At 46.9% G+C, this 20,925-nt stretch overlaps 1 protein-coding gene across 1 annotated transcript in view; it reads right to left on the bottom strand.

Moving 5' to 3' along the window:
- Positions 1 to 220: 220 nt before the first annotated feature.
- Positions 221 to 20,925, bottom strand: part of CS (citrate synthase) — a 124,935-nt gene continuing 104,230 nt past the window's right edge. The window contains exons 7-11 of the mRNA XM_063952654.1: positions 18,862 to 19,061; positions 9,760 to 9,889; positions 9,571 to 9,672; positions 9,278 to 9,487; positions 221 to 1,933 (exon numbers count right to left, since the gene is read on the bottom strand). Coding sequence (XP_063808724.1) covers positions 1,763 to 1,933; positions 9,278 to 9,487; positions 9,571 to 9,672; positions 9,760 to 9,889; positions 18,862 to 19,061 — 813 coding nt within the window. The 3' untranslated portion in view covers positions 221 to 1,762. The remainder of the gene's footprint in view (positions 1,934 to 9,277; positions 9,488 to 9,570; positions 9,673 to 9,759; positions 9,890 to 18,861; positions 19,062 to 20,925) is intronic.

The following is a 20,925-nucleotide window of genomic DNA, read 5'->3' on the forward strand; positions in this document are numbered from 1 at the left end:
TAAAAAAAAAAGTATCAGAGTTCAGTCGGGAACCCGCACCTCTGGCTAACTCTGACTTCATTACATCCGCCTATTATCTTCTTACAGTCTTAAATAACTAACATAGCACTGTGGCATCTGACAAGAAATTATGTAATACGAGTAACTCTGAAGTTGTGTCTTATGTGGAAAAGCAGAACACAGAATGATAAGTATTTACTGAACATGCTTACAATGACAGTTGTAGTTAATAAAAACATTTATTTTGCATTTATACAGAACAACCTTTAGACTATTGAGAATCTGAACATCCATCCTTATTTTGCACAGCCTTTGCTTGCAGGTTCTGCCTGCACAGACGAGGGGGCAGGAAGTATCACATACAGAGGGTGATGTAGGAGTGTATTATATAGCCTGGTCTTATAGATTCCCTTTCATTCTGTATGCTAATGGGTGCGAGTACCAGTGCTGCAAAGGAAGGTGGCTTTACTGGACTAGTGATGGAAGGTTTGGGACATCCCTTCCCATGTTATAAGTAATTATTTGAAGATGATGTAGATTAATGCTGACTAACTTGCTTCCTTAAAACAGAAACCCATAAAATGGACATAATCTATAACACGTTTCTCTGTCCCCAATATCTGTCATGTAAAAATAGCAACAGTAATAAGGTTACATTATCCTGCATAGGGCAGACAGATGTAAAGCCAGCCCTCTAATGTGCGTAATTCTAGTTGAAGTGTTTCAGCAGCGTGCACATTAGCTAGTCACCTCTGTGTACTGCTGACTACATGTTGTTGGGGGTAGATCAATTAAGGAAAGGGAAAAAATATATTTTACTGTCCAAAAAAATGACAAGCCTGATACCTGTACCATGTCCACAGTTAAATTTACCTTTTATCACACAAACAAAAAACATTATTTTTGTTCACACATTCATGACCTGAACAAGTTGGGATGCATACATAAAAAAAAGAAAAAGGAGGAGGGGACAGCAAATAAAAAAAGCAATTAAGAGGATCAAACCAGGAGTAAAAGCTGCACACACTCCCAGCTAGGGTCACTGCAGGACAGTCCTGGTCCAACAACTTCGGGTGGGAACATTTCTCTGCATTATAAAAACAATAAAAAGATCCTAGACAAGCTGCCAGCCAGGAGCCAGAATTGCCCATTACAAAGCAGCCCAACTCCTCCCCAGATATTAACCAGGTCTGCGTGAAACCGATTTCACAACGGAACACCTGAATGCAGCACCGGTATCACGCTTCTCTGCTAGGATCTTGAGGGAGTAAGTAGATGTACTTCTTAAGTATGGGATACAGCACTAATGTATAGTGCTTGGCAGAAGAGAAGACTAAAAAAAGGACCATTCGATAGGACTATTGCATTGGCTACTGCTTTTTCACAGTGTAATAGGAGCAGAGAAAATCTGCATTTTGTGACAAATCCAGGAAGCTATACAACTCCGCACATGGTGTATAAATAACTAAAACGGAGGGTACAGTTAACTGCTTAATAGTTGCTGAATGACAAGTCTGATTCCTATTGGCAGCAAATGAGCCCTTTCTTGATGGAGAACTGAATCTAGAACTCTCCAGCAAGAAAGGGAGATCCCCGAAGTGTGTTGAAAAGATGACAGGTTTCAGCAAATAACCAGAAGTGTTTTCTCGTCAGCGGTCAGAATACGATAGGATGCAAAGCAGTCTGTTTAAACGAAAGGTGTACTGTCTTTTAGTTGGCCCATCACCTAGATGGGTGTAGCCCTTGTTTTTCCATTCCTACATTAACCAGACTTTGATCCAACCAATTGCATAAGGCCGTCTGTGCTCATGGATTTAGGCCTCTCCAGAGGGAACCCAAGTGCTCGGCTCCAGATGAGCTGGGCTAGAACACCCAGCGCTCGTGATACTCCAAAGAGGACTGTGTAGTAATTCATCTCCTTCATGCCATAATACTGCAGAAAATAAATGGATGAAGAGTCAATTTACAAAATCATCTGTGTAGAGTAAATTACTAAAGTGTCTAAAAATGAAAATGTTGTCTTGCCCATAGAAACCAATCATATTCCATTATTTTCTAGGATGCAATACAGAAATAGCTAGAATCTAAGTGGTTGCTATGAGCAACACCACTACTCCTAGTTTTCAAATGACTCTACTAGAACTAGATAGCTCCAATGGGTTTATAAGCATTATTACAGCACTGAAGTATTAAAGAAAATGATCACGCTAAAATAGTGACCTGTAGGGGAGGATGCAAGTAGTTCAATTAGGAGGCAACAGGTGGCATTCCACAGTAATACATACTGGTGAGAATGGTTCTATCCACCCTCCATTGTGTCATGTAACAGCAAATCGAGAATTACCTCTCTTACATGTGAAAAATAAGAATTTACTTACCGATAATTCTATTTCTCGTAGTCCGTAGTGGATGCTGGGGACTCCGTAAGGACCATGGGGAATAGCGGCTCCGCAGGAGACAGGGCACAAAAGTAAAAGCTTTAGGATCAGGTGGTGTGCACTGGCTCCTCCCCCTATGACCCTCCTCCAAGCTTCAGTTAGGATACTGTGCCCGGACGAGCGTACACAATAAGGAAGGATTTTGAATCCCGGGTAAGACTCATACCAGCCACACCAATCACACTGTACAACCTGTGATCTGAACCCAGTTAACAGCATGATAACAGCGGAGCCTCTGAAAAGATGGCTCACAACAATAATAACCCGATTTTTGTAACAATAACTATGTACAAGTATTGCAGACAATCCGCACTTGGGATGGGCGCCCAGCATCCACTACGGACTATGAGAAATAGAATTATCGGTAAGTAAATTCTTATTTTCTCTGACGTCCTAAGTGGATGCTGGGGACTCCGTAAGGACCATGGGGATTATACCAAAGCTCCCAAACGGGCGGGAGAGTGCGGATGACTCTGCAGCACCGAATGAGAGAACTCCAGGTCCTCCTCAGCCAGGGTATCAAATTTGTAGAATTTTGCAAACGTGTCTGCCCCTGACCAAGTAGCAGCTCGGCAAAGTTGTAAAGCCGAGACCCCTCGGGCAGCCGCCCAAGATGAGCCCACCTTCCATGTGGAATGGGCATTTACATATTTTGGCTGTGGCAGGCCTGCCACAGAATGTGCAAGCTGAATTGTACTACACCTCCAACTAGCAATCGTCTGCTTAGAAGCAAGAGCACCCAGTTTGTTGGGTGCATACAGGATAACAGCAAGTCAGTTTTCCTGACTCCAGCCGTCCTGGAAACCTATATTTTCAGGGCCCTGACAACATCTAGCAACTTGGAGTCCTCCAAGTCCCTAGTAGCCGCAGGTACCACAATAAGCTGGTTCAGGTGAAACGCTGACACCACCTTAGGGAGAAACTGGGGACGAGTCCGCAGCTCTGCCCTGTCCGAATGGACAATCAGATATGGGCTTTTGTGAGACAAAGCCGCCAATTCTGACACTCGCCTGGCCGAGGCCAGGGCCAACAGCATGGTCACTTTCCATGTGAGATATTTCAAATCCACAGATTTGAGCGGTTTAAACCAATGTGATTTGAGGAATCCCAGAACTACGTTGAGATCCCACAGTGCCACTGGAGGCACAAAAGGGGGTTGTATATGCAGTACTCCCTTGACAAACTTCTGGACTTCAGGAACTGAAGCCAATTCTTTCTGGAAGAAAATCGACAGGGCCGAAATTTGAACCTTAATGGACCCCAATTTGAGGCCCATAGACACTCCTGTTTGCAGGAAATGCAGGAATCGACCGAGTTGAAATTCCTCCGTGGGGGCCTTCCTGGCCTCACACCATGCAACATATTTTCGCCAAATGCGGTGATAATGTTGTGCGGTCACCTCCTTCCTGGCTCTGACCAGGGTAGGGATGACCTCTTCCGGAATGCCTTTTTCCCTTAGGATCCGGCGTTCAACCGCCATGCCGTCAAACGCAGCCGCGGTAAGTCTTGGAACAGACATGATCCTTGCTGAAGCAAGTCCCTTCTTAGTATCTCTTGAATTACCGGGTACCAAGTCCTTCTTGGCCAATCCGGAGCCACGAGTATAGTTCTTACTCCTCTCCGTCTTATAATTCTCAGTACCTTGGGTATGAGAGGCAGAGGAGGGAACACATACACCGACTGGTACACCCACGGTGTTACCAGAGCGTCCCAGCTATTGCCTGAGGGTCTCTTGACCTGGCGCAATACCTGTCCAGTTTTTTGTTCAGACGGGACGCCATCATGTCCACCTTTGGTCTTTCCCAACGGTTCACAATCATGTGGAAGACTTCCAGATGAAGTCCCCACTCTCCCGGGTGGAGGTCGTGCCTGCTGAGGAAGTCTGCTTCCCAGTTGTCCACTCCCGGAATGAACACCGCTGACAGTGTTATCACATGATTTTTCGCCCAGCGAAGAATCCTTGCTGCCATTGCCCTCCTGCTTCTTGTGCCGCCCTGTCTGTTTACGTGGGCGACTGCCGTGATGTTGTCCGACTGGATCAGCACCGGTTGACTTTGAAGCAGAGGTCTTCCTAGGCTCAGAGCATTGTAAATTGCCCTTAGCTCCAGTATATTTATGTGGAGAGAAGTCTCCAGACTTGACCACACTCCTTGGAAATTTCTTCCCTGTGTGACTGCTCCCCAGCCTCTCAGGCTGGCATCCGTGGTCACCAGGACCCAGTCCTGAATGCCGAATCTGCTGCCCTCTAGTAGATGAGCACTCTGCAGCCACCACAGAAGAGACACCCTTGTCCTTGGAGACAGGATTATCCGCTGATGCATCTGAAGATGCGATCCGGACCATTCGTCCAGCAGATCCCACTGAAAAATTCTTGCGTGAAATCTGCCGAATGGAATCGCTTCGTAAGAAGCCACCATTTTTCCCAGGACTCTTGTGCATTGATGCACTGACACTTGGCCTGGTTTTAGGAGGTTTCTGACTAGCTCGGATAACTCCCTGGCTTTCTCCTCCGGGAGAAACACCTTTTTCTGGACTGTGTCCAGAATCATCCCTAGGAACAGCAGACGTGTCGTCGGAATCAGCTGCGATTTTTGAATATTTAGAATCCACCCGTGCTGTCGTAGAACTACTTGAGATAGTGCTACTCCGACCTCCAACTGTTCTCTGGACCTTGCCCTTATCAGGAGATCGTCCAAGTAAGGGATAATTAAGACGCCTTTTCTTTGAAGAAGAATCATCATTTCGGCCATTACCTTGGTAAAGACCCGGGGTGCCGTGGACAATCCAAACGGCAGCGTCTGAAACTGATAGTGACAGTTCTGTACCACGAACCTGAGGTACCCTTGGTGAGAAGGGCAAATTGGGACATGGAGGTAAGCATCCCTGATGTCCCGGGACACCATATAGTCCCCTTCTTCCTGGTTCGCTATCACTGCTCTGAGTGACTCCATCTTGATTTGAACCTTTGTATGTAAGTGTTCAAAGATTTCAGATTTAGAATAGGTCTCACCGAGCCGTCTGGCTTCAGTACCACAAATAGTGTGGAATAATACCCCTTTCCTTGTTGTAGGAGGGGTACTTTGATTATCACCTGCTGGGAATACAGCTTGTGAATTGTTTCCAATACTGCCTCCCTGTCGGAGGGAGACGTTGGTAAAGCAGACTTCAGGAACCTGCGAGGGGGAGACGTCTCGAATTTCCAATCTGTACCCCTGGGATACTACTTGTAGGATCCAGGGGTCCACTTGCGAGTGAGCCCACTGCGCGCTGAAACTCTTGAGACGACCCCCCACCGCACCTGAGTCCGCTTGTACGGCCCCAGCGTCATGCTGAGGACTTGGCAGAAGCGGTGGAGGGCTTCTGTTCCTGGGAAGGGGCTGCCTGCTGCAGTCTTCTTCCCTTTCCTCTACCCCTGGGCAGATATGACTGGCCTTTTGCCCGCTTGCCCTTATGGGGACGAAAGGACTGAGGCTGAAAAGACGGTGTCTTTTTCTGCTGAGATGTGACTTGGGGTAAAAAAGGTGGATTTTCCAGCTGTTGCCGTGGCCACCAGGTCCGATGGACCGACCCCAAATAACTCCTCCCCTTTATACGGCAATACTTCCATGTGCCGTTTGTAATCTGCATCACCTGACCACTGTCGTGTCCATAAACATCTTCTGGCAGACATGGACATCGCACTTACTCTTGATGCCAGAGTGCAAATATCCCTCTGTGCATCTCGCATATATAGAAATGCATCCTTTAAATGCTCTATAGTCAATAAAATACTGTCCCTGTCAAGGGTATCAATATTTTCAGTCAGGGAATCCGACCAAGCCACCCCAGCGCTGCACATCCAGGCTGAGGCGATCGCTGGTCGCAGTATAACACCAGTATGTGTGTATATATTTTTTTGGATATTTTCCAGCCTCCTATCAGCTGGCTCCTTGGGGGCGGCCGTATCTGGAGACGGTAACGCCACTTGTTTTGATAAGCGTGTGAGCGCCTTATCCACCCTAGGGGGTGTTTCCCAACGCGCCCTAACTTCTGGCGGGAAAGGGTATAACGCCAATAATTTTCTATCGGGGGAAACCCACGCATCATCACACACTTCATTTAATTTATCTGATTCAGGAAAAACTACAGGTAGTTTTTTCACACCCCACATAATACCCTTTTTTGTGGTACTTGTAGTATCAGAAATATGTAACACCTCCTTCATTGCCCTTAACATGTAACGTGTGGCCCTAATGGAAAATACTTTGTTTCTTCACCGTCGACACTGGAGTCAGTGTCCGTGTCTGTGTCGACCGACTGAGGTAATGGGCGTTTTAAAGCCCCTGACGGTGTTTGAGACGCCTGGACAGGTACTAATTGGTTTGCCGGCTGTCTCATGTCGTCAACCGACCTTGCAGCGTGTTGACATTATCACGTAATTCCCTAAATAAGCCATCCATTCCGGTGTCGACTCCCTAGAGAGTGACATCACCATTACAGGCAATTGCTCCGCCTCCTCACCAACATCGTCCTCATACATGTCGACACACACGTACCGACACACAGCACACACACAGGGAATGCTCTGATAGAGGACAGGACCCCACTAGCCCTTTGGGGAGACAGAGGGAGAGTTTGCCAGCACACACCAAAACGCTATAATTATACAGGGACAACCTTATATAAGTGTTTTCCCTTATAGCATCTTAATATATTATAATATCGCCACATAAAATGCCCCCCCTCTCTGTTTTAACCCTGTTTCTGTAGTGCAGTGCAGGGGAGAGCCTGGGAGCCTTCCTAGCAGCGGAGCTGTGCAGGAAAATGGCGCTGTGTGCTGAGGAGAATAGGCCCCGCCCCCTTTTCGGCGGGCTTCTTCTCCCGTTTTTCTGACAACCTGGCAGGGGTTAAATACATCCATATAGCCCCAGAGGCTATATGTGATGTATTTTTAGCCAGCATAGGTACTTTCATTGCTGCCCAGGGCGCCCCCCCCCAGCGCCCTGCACCCTCAGTGACCGTTGGTGTGAAGTGTGCTGAGAGCAATGGCGCACAGCTGCCGTGCTGTGCGCTACCTTAAGAAGACTGGGAAGTCTTCAGCCGCCGATTTCTGGACCTCTTCTCTCTTCAGCATCTGCAAGGGGGTCGGCGGCGCGGCTCCGGTGACCCATCCAGGCTGTACCTGTGATCGTCCCTCTGGAGCTAGTGTCCAGTAGCCTAAGAAGCCAATCCATCCTGCACGCAGGTGAGTTCACTTCTTCTCCCCTAAGTCCCTCGTTGCAGTGAGCCTGTTGCCAGCAGGACTCACTGAAAATAAAAAACCTAACAAAACTTTTACTCTAAGCAGCTCTTTAGGAGAGCCACCTAGATTGCACCCTTCTCGGCCGGGCACAAAAACCTAACTGAGGCTTGGAGGAGGGTCATAGGGGGAGGAGCCAGTGCACACCACCTGATCCTAAAGCTTTTACTTTTGTGCCCTGTCTCCTGCGGAGCCGCTATTCCCCATGGTCCTTACGGAGTCCCCAGCATCCACTTAGGACGTCAGAGAAATATCTTTATTAAATCATAAAATATGCCAACAGAGGGCAGTGGGACCAATATTTCAGTATATATAGCCAATGTATGTTGGAAAATGTATTCTCAGTGCAGTGTTCTCCACAAACAATGTTGCCCCCAAGAAGCAGCCAGGGGGTAATGTAATACTTTGCAATGATTACAAATATTGAAATCATTTTATTGATTTAAATTTGAGATTAAAAAGGATTTAATTTAAAATTGTTAGACACTTTCAGATATTGCCCACTTGGTAGCCGGACACAGATAATTATGTCCTGCGATGCCCACTTACACACACTGCACTGTCTTCCCTTTCTGAAATTCTGGGTCTGTCCGGATATTGCCAGAGGCATGCAAAATTCCAGATAGAGTGACTGAAATGTATTTTTGGGAAAAGACTGCAGTACTTACATAAAGCAATAAGATTAGTACATGTGGACCAAGCTCAACCATTTTGAACTTCTCAGAGTTATATTTCTAGGTTTCTAGTAATGAAATGTAAAGGCTTACTTTGGAAGTTTGTATTATGATAGATATAAGATGAAGAATTAACATCTGCCCACAGTACATTGTCCTGTATTCACCAAATTCTATTTTTAAAACAGTACTTGATAACTGACTCTTTAAAACTATTCGGGGAGGAAACAACTGGCATGAATAGGTTTAAGAAGCTGTGATCACTCTGACGGTGCATTCAAGAGACAATGTCACAGGTACATATGCTATATCATCAGTATGCATCACAACTTGGAGGTAAAGTCACTGAAATGAGGGCCATCTGCTTTGTTATGCAATAATAGTTTGTTCCTCAAATATGTTCCCCTCACTAGTTGTGTGCAACTGTTTCTTAAAATATCTGTGCACTAAATTGGAGAAAAGATAGATATCTTTTTTTCTATACACAGCTCCTTGATAAAAAGACCCGCTGCGGTCTTGAAACGTTGGGATGCACAATATGCTGTCAATTTTGCTTCATTGCTATGCACTAATACAAAGATTTTTTGAACGAAGTCCGGTGAGTGCAGCTTGTTTTTCTTGTATGAGGATACAGGAATAATAATCTTCTAAAGAGGGCACCGCCGGCAGCTGTGACATAAAGCGAGTGCTGAATATTATAGATAGATATCTATTTTTTTTTTTGTGTGACTGTTCCTCTAATATATTAAACTGACAGAGTATTGCAGTTCTTCCAGTATAACAGATCAAACTACTAAACCATGTACTGGGATAAAGATAATTTCAGTCTTTGTCAGATCGAGCCCATTATCATAGGAGTAAAAGTATTCCGGAATGGTTTTCCCTACCTGTAGGAGGACACCACTATGAGCATCCACATTGGGCCAGGGGTTCTTTGCTTTGCCCTGTTCCAGTAACACGTTTGGTACAATCTTGTACAGTTGAGCTACCAACTTGAACATAGGATCATTAGGAAGATGTTTTAGGGCAAACTCCCTCTGGCACGTGTAGCGAGGATCAGTCTTTCTCAGCACAGCATGACCATACCCAGGTACCACCTAGCATGACAAGTATGAAAAAGAGGAAAATTAGAAACAAAAATGTCCACACTGTAGGTGTAGAAGTGATAGGATGTACATACCCTGCCAGAATTCAGAGTGTTCCAGATGAAGTCTCTTAGCTGCTCATCTGATACTTCTCCACCCAGATCCTTCTGTAGGCTTGTCAGCCACCCCAGCACTTCCTGTAAACATACAGAAAAGGCATGACTAAACTGTCAGAGCTACTGAAGCAATGCAGATTGGTGTAATTGTTGAAATTGGAGACATACTTGGTTGGCCAGTCCATGTAGAGGACCTGCTAATCCATTCATGGCAGCCGAGAAGGAGAGATAAGGATCAGATAGAGCACTCCCAACCAAATGGCTGGTGTGTGCACTGACATTACCGCCTTCGTGGTCACTGGAATTGTAAGAGGAGATGAAAGTCAGACAATGATGAAAGGGTCAGCAGAGAGCACACACAAATTAAGTAATACAGCCTCCACAAAGGATAAGCCAGTAAACGTATACAGGACGATGCACTACGCTAAAGCACATTCCACAAAACAATACATATTCCTGGATTAGACATGTGTCTAGCGTGTCACGTGACCGGAGTGGGGGTGTTTATAGCCCGGACATGGAGGAAGTGAGTAGTCATGCACAGCTGGTTGGAACGCATGCCGGAATCCGGCCTTGACAGGTAGTTGATGTGAACTTCTGAGTGAGTACTACTGATGGATGCACCTAGAACAATTTGTTTGTAATAGTTCGTTTGTTGTTTGTTATAGATGCGAGTCTAATAAGGCACGTAAGCGGCCGAAGTCGACAGACATATTAAAGAAACAAGATGCATCTAAAAATGGAAGAGCATGTTGGCATATTATGTGGAGTCATAGAATGGAATATTATACAATAAGTGGAAGCTTTTTTCTGTTGATCACTGAAAAGCATTGAAAAGTGATGTATACGATAAGCTGAACTCTGTGACCCTGAGCTAATGAACATGCTTTATTGAAACAGCGAATTGATACAGCTGTGCCTGAAGATTGAACACAAATAAAAACAACTGTGTTGCTGAAATATGAAAATGGTAGTGAGTGCCTTTACTTTTGTGGATATGGACATTTCCGGTGAGGAATATATACCCGTAACTATGTGTGTGCCAGGTGTGACTGGCACACAGCGTAGTTGCCCTGGGGGCGCAAGTTACACCAGCACCTACCGCCAGTAGTGTCAGCTAATTAACCAGCTGCCCACCCGCATGCCTCCGCTGGTGATCCGACTCCTGTCAGATGTGCGCTCAGCGGTGTCTGACACTTTATGGCTGCAGCCGGCAGGCACAAGGACCCGGTGCAGCTCTGCAGTGAACCATGACCTTTAATCCGGCGCTTCACCAAGGCATCTCACCATCCCACTCCCTGTCGTCGGGCTCCGGGCTTACCGCGGCACATGCACAATCTGGAGCTAGACCGAGTCCCCCTTCCTTCCCCTCCACAGTGTCGGGCACCTGCGCACCTCATCCATGCCGCAGCCCCGCACTAACTCATTCCTGCTACCCGCAACTCGGCAGCCGGTACAGCGCGATCTGCGCTGCAACTGCCTGGGGACCACGATGTCCTGGAAGCAGTGAGATAGGCACTTCTCCGCCATCACGTCCCTCACAGCGCTCTACTCTGGAGGGTCTACAATGGGTCTCTTCTATTCAGGCTGGCCAGCCACCAGGTGATTTTATATCTTATAACCTTTCTAAAAACCAGCTCAGTTTATTACAGTACAGTACCGCTTACCATAAGACTAATGAGGCATTATTCCACACATTCATAAAAATCCCTATCTTTGGCTTGGACCTACTTGCCTCCCCCCTATTAATAAGTGGAAAAATGTGACTGTCTTTATTCTTGAACGTAGGTTCGTCCACATCTGTGATATTTTTCAATTATTGTATTCCGTACTGCAGACAGATACATAGGATACTGCCTATTCACGAGTGGAGACTGTCCCCTGGAAGTTTTTAAACATAAAACGGTCTGCCTTAATGTGTAAAAAAAGGGGATGCTGTCTGCCGTAATGTGCAAAAAAAGGGGACGCTGTCTGCCGTAATGTGCAAAAAAAGGGGATGCTGTCTGCCGTAATGTTCAAAAAAAGGAGACGCTGTCAGCCATGTGTAAAAAGGGGACGCTGTCAGCCGTAATGTGTAAAAAAGGGGGGCGCTGTCGGCCGTAATGTGTAAAAAAGGGGGGCGCTGTCGGCCGTAATGTGTAAAAAAGGGGGGCGCTGTCGGCCGTAATGTGTAAAAAAGGGGGGCGCTGTCGGCCGTAATGTGTAAAAAAGGGGGGCGCTGTCGGCCGTAATGTGTAAAAAAGAGGACTGTCTGCTGTAATGTGTAAAAGGGGCTCTACCTGGTGTAGTGGTGCTACTGTGCAGCTTAATTTGAATAATGGAGACTACTGTGCACCGTAGTATGAATTGGTATTATTTTGTGGCCATGCCCTTTTATATTTTTCTCGCGCACTGCTCCTATCTTGCATATTAGGGGGGGCGCCAATGCAGTTTCTTGCACACTGCACTAAAATGCCTAGTTACGGCAATGTCTATATCTATATCTATCTATCTATCTATCTATCTATCTATCTATCTATCTATCCATCTATCTATCCATCTATCTATCTATCTCCAATTGGGAAGTCCCGCACTCATCAAAAAGTCCATCTTTGGGGTGCCCTACACAGATAATCCCCTACACGGGGATTCTAATGTATATAGATTACAATAAGTAGGCACTCTCCAGTCCATAGAAATGTGCTTGAAGATTTAATAAATCATACTCTCAGAAGTATAAATGCAAGGCTTTGTTATAATTGCATATAGATCAACAGCAACGTTTTGGTCCCTCCGGACCTTTGTCAAGCATGTCACCAATACAAGCTACCAACACAGCATTACAGCAGAGTCATTACAGCGGAAGTCACATAACTGTTCCCTGGTTGCCCCTTAAGTACCCCATGCTCAAGTGGACAACGCGGCATCCCGCTCTGTGTCCAGCGTGAGCACCTTTGAACCGGAAACAGTCGTTACTCCCGAGTCTGGACATGTGGCGGTGGAACGCACGCTGGACACAGAGCGGGATGCCGCATTGTCCACTTGAGCATGGGGTACTTAAGAGGCATAGAGGGAACAGGTATGTGACTTCCGCTCTAATGACTCTGCTGTAATGCTATGTTGGTGGCTTGTATTGGCGACATGCTTGACAAAGGTCCGGAGGGACCGAACTGTTGCTGTTGATCTATATGCAAATTATAACGAAGCCTTGCATTTGTACCTCTGTGAGTAGGATATATTAAAACTTCTTCAAGCAAATTTCTATGGACTGAAGAGTGCCTACTTATTGGAATATTATATATATGTATATATATATATATATATATATATATATATATATATATATATATATATATATATATATATATATACACATATACACATACACATACATACACACATATATTTATATTAAGATTTAACTCACCGGTAAGTCTATTTCTCGTAGTCCGTAGTGGATGCTGGGGACTCCGTAAGGACCATGGGGAATAGCGGGCTCCGCAGGAGACTGGGCACTCTAAAGAAAGATTTAGTACTATCTGGTGTGCACTGGCTCCTCCCTCTATGCCCCTCCTCCAGACCTCAGTTAAGGAAACTATGCCCGGAAGAGCAGACATTATAAGGAAAGGATTTTGGAATCTCGGGTAAGACTCATACCAGCCACACCAATCACACCGTATAACTTGTGATACACTTATCCAGTCAACAGTATGAACAACAACAGGGCATCAACAATGGATGCCAACATAACATAACCCATTATTAAGCAATAACTATGTACACGTATTGCAGAAAGTCCGCACTTGGGACGGGCGCCCAGCATCCACTACGGACTACGAGAAATAGATTTACCGGTGAGTAAAATCTTATTTTCTCTGACGTCCTAGTGGATGCTGGGGACTCCGTAAGGACCATGGGGATTATACCAAAGCTCCCAAACGGGCGGGAGAGTGCGGATGACTCTGCAGCACCGAATGGGCAAACTCAAGGTCCTCCTTAGCCAGGGTATCAAACTTGTAGAATTTTGCAAATGTGTTTGAACCCGACCAAGTAGCAGCTTGGCAAAACTGTAATGCCGAGACCCCTCGGGCAGCCGCTCAAGAAGAGCCCACCTTCCTTGTGGAATGGGCTTTCACTGATTTTGGATGCGGCAATCCAGCCGCAGAATGAGCCTGCTGAATCGTGTTACAGATCCAGCGGGCAACGGTTTGCTTTGAAGCAGGAGCACCCAACTTGTTGGGGGCATATAGGATAAACAGCGAGTCAGTTTTCCTGACTCCAGCCGTTCGGGCTACATAAATCTTCAAAGCCCTGACTACATCTAGTAACCTGGAATCCTCCAAGTCACGAGTAGCCGCAGGCACTACAATAGGTTGGTTCAAATGAAAAGATGACACCACCTTTGGCAGAAATTGGGGGCGAGTCCGCAATTCTGCCCTGTCCATATGAAAAACCAGTTAGGGGCTTTTACATGACAAAGCCGCCAATTCTGACACACGCCTAGCCGAAGCTAATGCCAATAGCATGACCACCTTCCACGTGAGATACTTTAGCTCCACTGTCTTAAGCGGTTCAAACCAGTGGGATTTTAGGAAACCCAACACCACGTTGAGATCCCAAGGTGCCACTGGTGGCACAAAAGGGGGCTGAATATGCAGCACTCCCTTAACAAACGTCTGAACTTCAGGAAGAGACGCCAGTTCCTTTTGAAAGAAAATGGATAGGGCCGAAATCTGGACCTTTATGGATCCCAACTTCAAGCCCATAGTCACTCCAGACTGTAGAAAGTGCAGAAATCTGCCCAGTTGGAATTCCTCTGTAGGGGCCTTCCTGGCCTCACACCAAGCAACATATTTTCGCCATATGCGGTGATAATGCTTTGCTGTCACGTCCTTCCTAGCCTTTATCAGCGTAGGAATAACTTCCTCCGGAATGCCTTTTTCCGCTAGGATCCAGCGTTCAACCGCCATGCCGTGAAACACAGCCGCAGTAAGTCTTGGAACAGGCAGGGCCCCTGTTGCAACAGGTCCTGTCTGAGAGGCAGAGGCCATGGGTCCTCTGTGAGCATTTCTTGCAATTCCGGGTACCAAGGTCTTCTTGGCCAATCCGGAACAATGAGTATTGTTCTCACTCCTCTTCTTCTTACGATTCTCAGTACCAGGGCATCCACAGCTATCGCCTGAGGGTCCCTTGACCTGGCGCAATACCGTTGCAGCTTTTTGTTGAGACGGGATGCCATCATGTCTACCTGTGGGAGTTCCCATCGATTTGTAATCTGAATGAAGACTTCGTGATGAAGTCCCCACTCTCCCGGGTGAAGGTCGTGTCTGCTGAGGAAGTCTGCTTCCCAGTTGTCCACCCCCGGAATGAACACTGCTGACAGTGCTTGTACGTGATTCTCCGCCCATCGAAGAATCCTGGTGGCCTCCGCCATCGCGACTCTGCTTCTTGTGCCGCCCTGGCGGTTTACATGAGCCACCGCGGTGATGTTGTCTGACTGAATCAGCACCGATTGGTTGCGAAGTAAGGGCTCCGCTTGACTCAGGGCGTTGAATATGGCCCTTAGTTCCAGGATATTTATGTGCAGACAAGTCTCCTGACTTGACCACAACCCTTGGAAGTTTCTTCCCTGAGTGACTGCCCACCACCCTCGGAGGCTCGCATCCGTGGTCACCAGGACCCAGTCCTGTATGCCGAATCTGCGGCCCTCGATAAGGTGAGCACTCTGTAGGCACCACAGAAGAGACACCCTGGCCCTGGGGGACAGGGTGACCAGCCGATGCATCTGAAGATGCGATCCGGACCATTTGTCCAACAGATCCCATTGAAAGATCCTCGCATGGAACCTGCCGAAGGGAATGGCTTCGTACGATGCCACCATCTTTCCCAGGACTCGCGAGCAGTGATGCACTGACACCTGTTTCGGTTTTAAGAGGTCTCTGACTAGAGTCACAAGCTCTTGAGCCTTCTCCGTCGGGAGAAACACCTTCTTCTGGTCTGTGTCCAGAATCATGCCCAGAAAGGGCAGACGCGTCGTAGGAATCAGCTTCGACTTTGGGATATTCAGAATCCAGCCATGCATTTGCAACACTTCCTGTGAGTGCGCTACGCTGATCTGCAACTGCTCCCTCGACCTTATGAGGAGATCGTCCAAGTATGGGATAACTGACTCCTTGCTTTCTCAGGATCACCATCATTTCTGCCATTACCTTGGTAAATATTCTCGGTGCCGTGGAGAGCCCAAACGGCAACGTCTGGAATTGGTAATGACAGTCCTGTACCACAAATCTGAGGTACTCCTGATGAGGCGGATAAATGGGGACATGCAAGTAAGCATCCTTGATGTCCAGAGACACCATAAAATCCCCCTCTTCCAGGCTTGCAATGACCGCTCTGAGCGATTCCATTTTGAACTTGAATCTTTTTAGATAAATGTTCAGGGACTTTAATTTTAATATAGGTCTGACCGAACCGCCCGGTTTCGGTACCACAAACATTGTGGAATAGTATCCCTTCCCCTGTTGAAGAAGGGGAACCTTTACCACCACCTGCTGGAGAAATAGCTTGTGAATTGCCGCTACCACTACTTCCCTTTCTATGGGGGAAGCTGGCAGGGCCGATTTTAGGTAACGTTGAGGGGGCATCACCTCGAATTCCAGCTTGTATCCCTGAGACACAATCTGTATAGCCCAGGGATCCACCCGTGCGCAAACCCACTGGTGGCTGAAATGTCGGAGACGCGCCCCCACCACTCCTGGCTCCACCCGTGGAGCCCCAGCGTCATGCGATGGATTTAGTGGAAGCCGGGGAGGACTTCTGTTCCTGGGAACTAGCTGTAAGGTGCAGCTTTTTTCCTCTGCCACTGCCTCTAGCAAGAAAGGAAGCACCTCTGACCTTCTTGCTTCTTTGTGCGCGAAAGGACTGCATTTGGTAATACGGTGCTTTCTTCGGTTGTGAGGGAATATATGGCAAAAAGTTTGACTTCCCAGCAGTAGCTGTGGAAACCAGGTCCGAGAGACCGTCCCCAAACAATTCCTCACCCTTGTAAGGTAACACCCTCCATGTGTTTTTGGAGTCGGCATCACCTGTCCACTGCCGAGTCCACAGGACCCCCCTGGCAGAAATTGACATTGCATTAATTCTAGAGCCCAGTAGGCAAATGTCCCTCTGGGCATCCCTCATATATAGGACAGTGTCTTTTATATGCCCCAGGGTCAGCATAATGGTATCCCTGTCTAAGGTATCCATTTCCTCAAACAGATTATCTGTCCACGCTGCTACAGCACTACACATCCACGCCGACGCAATTGCCGGCCTCAGTAGAGTCCCTGAATGTGTATAAACATATTTCAGGATACTTTCCTGCTTTCTATCTGCAGGATCCTTTAGGGTGGCCGTATCCTGCGACGGCAGGGCCACCTTCTTAGATAAGCGTGTCAGAGCTTTATCTACCCTAGGGGAGGATTCCCAGCGCACCCTGTCCTCTGGCGGGAAAGGGTATGCCATAAGTAACCTTTTGGAAATCAGGACTTTCTTATCTGGGGAATCCCACGCTCTTTCACATAACTAATTTAACTCATGTGAAGGGGGAAAAGTCACCTCTTGCTTTTTCTCCCCATACATATAAACCCTCTTGTCAGGGACAGGGTTTACCTCTGATATGTGTAAAACATCCTTCATCGCTATAATCATGTAACGTATAGCTTTTGTCATTTTTGGTTGCAATTTTGCATCATCGTCGTCGACACTGGAGTCAGAATCCATGTCGACATCTGTGTCAACCATTTTGGATAGTGGGCGCTTTTATGACCCTGAGGGCCTCTGCGCTGTAGGATTAGGCATGGGTTGAGACCCTGACTGGCCCGAGGTATCAGCTTTATCCAACCTTTTATGTAAGGAGTTTACATTATCATTTAACACCTTCCACATATCCATCCAATCAGGTGTCGGCACCGTCGGCGGCGACACGTCAGTCAACTGCACTTGCTCTGCCTCCACATAGCCCTCTCCGTCAAACATGTCGACACACGCGTACCGACACCACACACACAGGGGAAGCTCTAAATGAGGACAGGACCCCCACAAGGCCTTTTGGAGAGACAGAGAGAGAGTCTGCCAGCACACACCCCAGCGCTATATAACCCAGGGATTACACAGTAACTTAGTGTTTACCCAGTAGCTGCTGTATTATGATTAATGCGCCTAAATTTATGTGCCCCCCCTCTCTTTTTTACTCTTCTACCGTGAGTCTGCAGGGGAGAGCCTGGGGAGCTTCCTCTCAGCGGAGCTGTGGAAGGAAAATGGCGCTGGTGAGTGCTGAGGAAGAAGGCCCCGCCCCCTCAGCGGCGGGCTTGTGTCCCGCGATTTCTTGTAAAATAAATGGCGGGGGCTCATACATATAACAGTGTGCCACTGTCTATATGCAGCATTCGCCAGGAGGTAACAATTGCTGCCCAGGGCGCCCCCCCCTGCGACATGCACCCTACAGTGACCGGAGTGTGTGGGTTAGTGTGGGCGCAATGGCGCACAGCTGCAGTGCTGTGCGCTACCTCATGTGAAGACAGGAGTCTTCTGCCGGCTTCTGTCTTCTGGCTCTGCGAGGGGGGCGGCGGCATGGCTCCGGGAACGGACGACAAGGTCAGGTCCTGTGTTCGATCCCTCTGGAGCTAATGGTGTCCAGTAGCCTAAGAAGCGCAACCTAGCCGCAGTTAGTAGGTTTGCTTCTCTCCCCTCAGTCCCTTGTAGCAGAGAGTCTGTTGCCAGCAGAAGCTCTCTGAAAATAAAAAACCTAACTAAAATACTTTCTTATTAGCAAGCTCAGGAGAGCTCACTAAAAGCACCCAGCTCTGTCCGGCAACAGATTCTAACTGAGGTCTGGAGGAGGGGCATAGAGGGAGGAGCCAGTGCACACCAGATAGTACTAAATCTTTCTTTAGAGTGCCCAATCTCCTGTGGAGCCCGCTATTCCCCATGGTCCTTACGGAGCCCCCAGCATCCACTAGGACGTCAGAGAAATACTATATATATATATATATATATATATATATATATATATATATATATATATATATATATATATACATACACACACATATACACACACACACACACACACACACACACACACACTACATATATTATTAGTTTTTAATTTTTTTTAGATCAGCATAATACACTTAACCAAACTGCATCCTTTACCGTAAAGCTGACCATAGCGTCACTATTGCCAGCCACCAAGATTTTATCAAAGCCTAGACCTCAGTAAGCCATTACATTTGCACCACAACCTACCTGTGTATAGTGAGATAAAGTCTCATGAGTTCCGTGAACTGTGCATCTGTGTAGCCCAGCATATTGGTGAAATTGTAAGACCAGTCTAGGTTGGAGTCGATGGCGCCAATGCTGCTCCCTTCACGGTAAAGGTTGCGGTAAATCTTAGCAGCAATGCATGGCAGTTTAGCAATCAGATCCATAGAGTCTTCGTACGTCAGCTTTCGGTAAAAGGAAAATCATGGTTCAAGTCAGTAATATGCTAGTGTGTAATTTGCCATAAGTGTCTACTGGAAAACATATCACATCACAAATGACATTCAAGAGTTCTAGCTTATGAGCCTCTGGAACAAAAACAGCTGATTTACAAAGAGGTGGCACAACTTAGTGCTGATTTACATTGATCCTAGGTTTTCTTATTCAATCAGCACAGCAAGTCATGCTATCTAACGACCATGTGCTCTTCAAAGACCATTAACACAGACCTGGGTACATTTCTACTGTAGGAAGCTACTCCAAATGGTAGAAAAGACAGCTGAGTAGTATTTAGAGGTGGTCTAGTCATATTACTAACATACATTAATCATATTAAACTAGAGCAGCATTCAGGTTTACAGTCTATGCACCATTTACACACAGCGCACTAGTCTCTCTGGTCACTGGAATTAATAGAACCCTTTAAAAAAAACATATGGACTTTTCTGTTGGAACGTGGGACAAGCCAAGTTTACACAAGTTTGTAGGGGAGACGGGGGTGAAATAAAATAATAAGATTTTAAACCTACCGGTAAATCTTTTTCTCCTAGTCCGGAGAGGATGCTGGGGACTCCGTAAGGACCATGGGGTTTAGACGGGCTCCGCAGGAGACATGGGCACTCTAAAGACTTTAGAATGGGTGTGCACTGGCTCCTCCCTCTATGCCCCTCCTCCAGACCTCAGTTAGAGAAACTGTGCCCAGAGGAGAAGGACAGTACGAGGAAAGGATTTTTGTTAATCTAAGGGCAAGATTCATACCAGCCCACACCATCCACACCGTATAACCTGGAATATACGCAACCAGTTAACAGTATGAACAAAACAGCATCAGCCAACGACTGAACTTAACTGTAACATAACCCTTATGTAAGCAACAACTATATACAAGTCTTGCAGAAATATGTCCGCACTGGGACAGGCGCCCAGCATCCTCTACGGACTAGGAGAAAAAGATTTACCGGTAGGTTTAAAATCTTATTTTCTCTTACGTCCTAGAGGATGCTGGGGACTCCGTAAGGACCATGGGGATTATACCAAAGCTCCAGACCGGGCGGGAGAGTGCGGATGACTCTGCAGCACCGATTGAGCAAACATGAGGTCCTCATCAGCCAGGGTATCAATCTTGTAGAATTTTGCAAAAGTGTTTGAACCCGACCAAGTAGCTGCTCGGCACAACTGTAATGCCGAGACGCCTCGGGCAGCCGCCAAAGAAGAGCCCACCTTCCTAGTGGAATGGGCCTTTACCGAATCTGGTACCGGCAATCCAGCCGTAGAATGAGCCTGCTGAATCGTGTTACAGATCCAGCGGGCAATAGTCTGCTTAGAAGCAGGGGCGCCAATCTTGTTGGCTGCATACAGGACAAACAGTGCCTCTGTTTTCCTAATCCGAGCCGTCCTGGCAACATAAACTTTTAAGGCCCTGACTACATCAAGAGACTTGGAATCCTCCAAGTCCCCCGCAGCCACAGGCACCACAATAGGTTGGTTCATATGAAACGATGAAACCACCTTAGGCAGAAATTGAGGACGAGTCCTCAGCTCTGCTCTATCCACATGGAAAATCAGATAGGGGCTTTTGTGAGACAAAGCCGCCAATTCGGAAACCCGCCTCGCAGATGCCAAGGCTAACATGACCACTTTCCAAGTGAGAAATTTCAACTCAACTATTTGAAGAGGTTCAATCCAGTGTGACTTTAGGAACTGTAACACCACGTTAAGGTCCCATGGTGCTACTGGGGGCACAAAAGGAGGCTGGATGTGCAGCACTCCCTTTACAAAAAAGTCTGGACTTCTGGGAGAGAAGCCAATTCCTTCTGAAAGAATATAGAT

This window comes from Pseudophryne corroboree, chromosome 2 (assembly GCF_028390025.1).
Source record: "Pseudophryne corroboree isolate aPseCor3 chromosome 2, aPseCor3.hap2, whole genome shotgun sequence".
Taxonomy (NCBI): Eukaryota; Metazoa; Chordata; class Amphibia; order Anura; family Myobatrachidae; genus Pseudophryne; species Pseudophryne corroboree.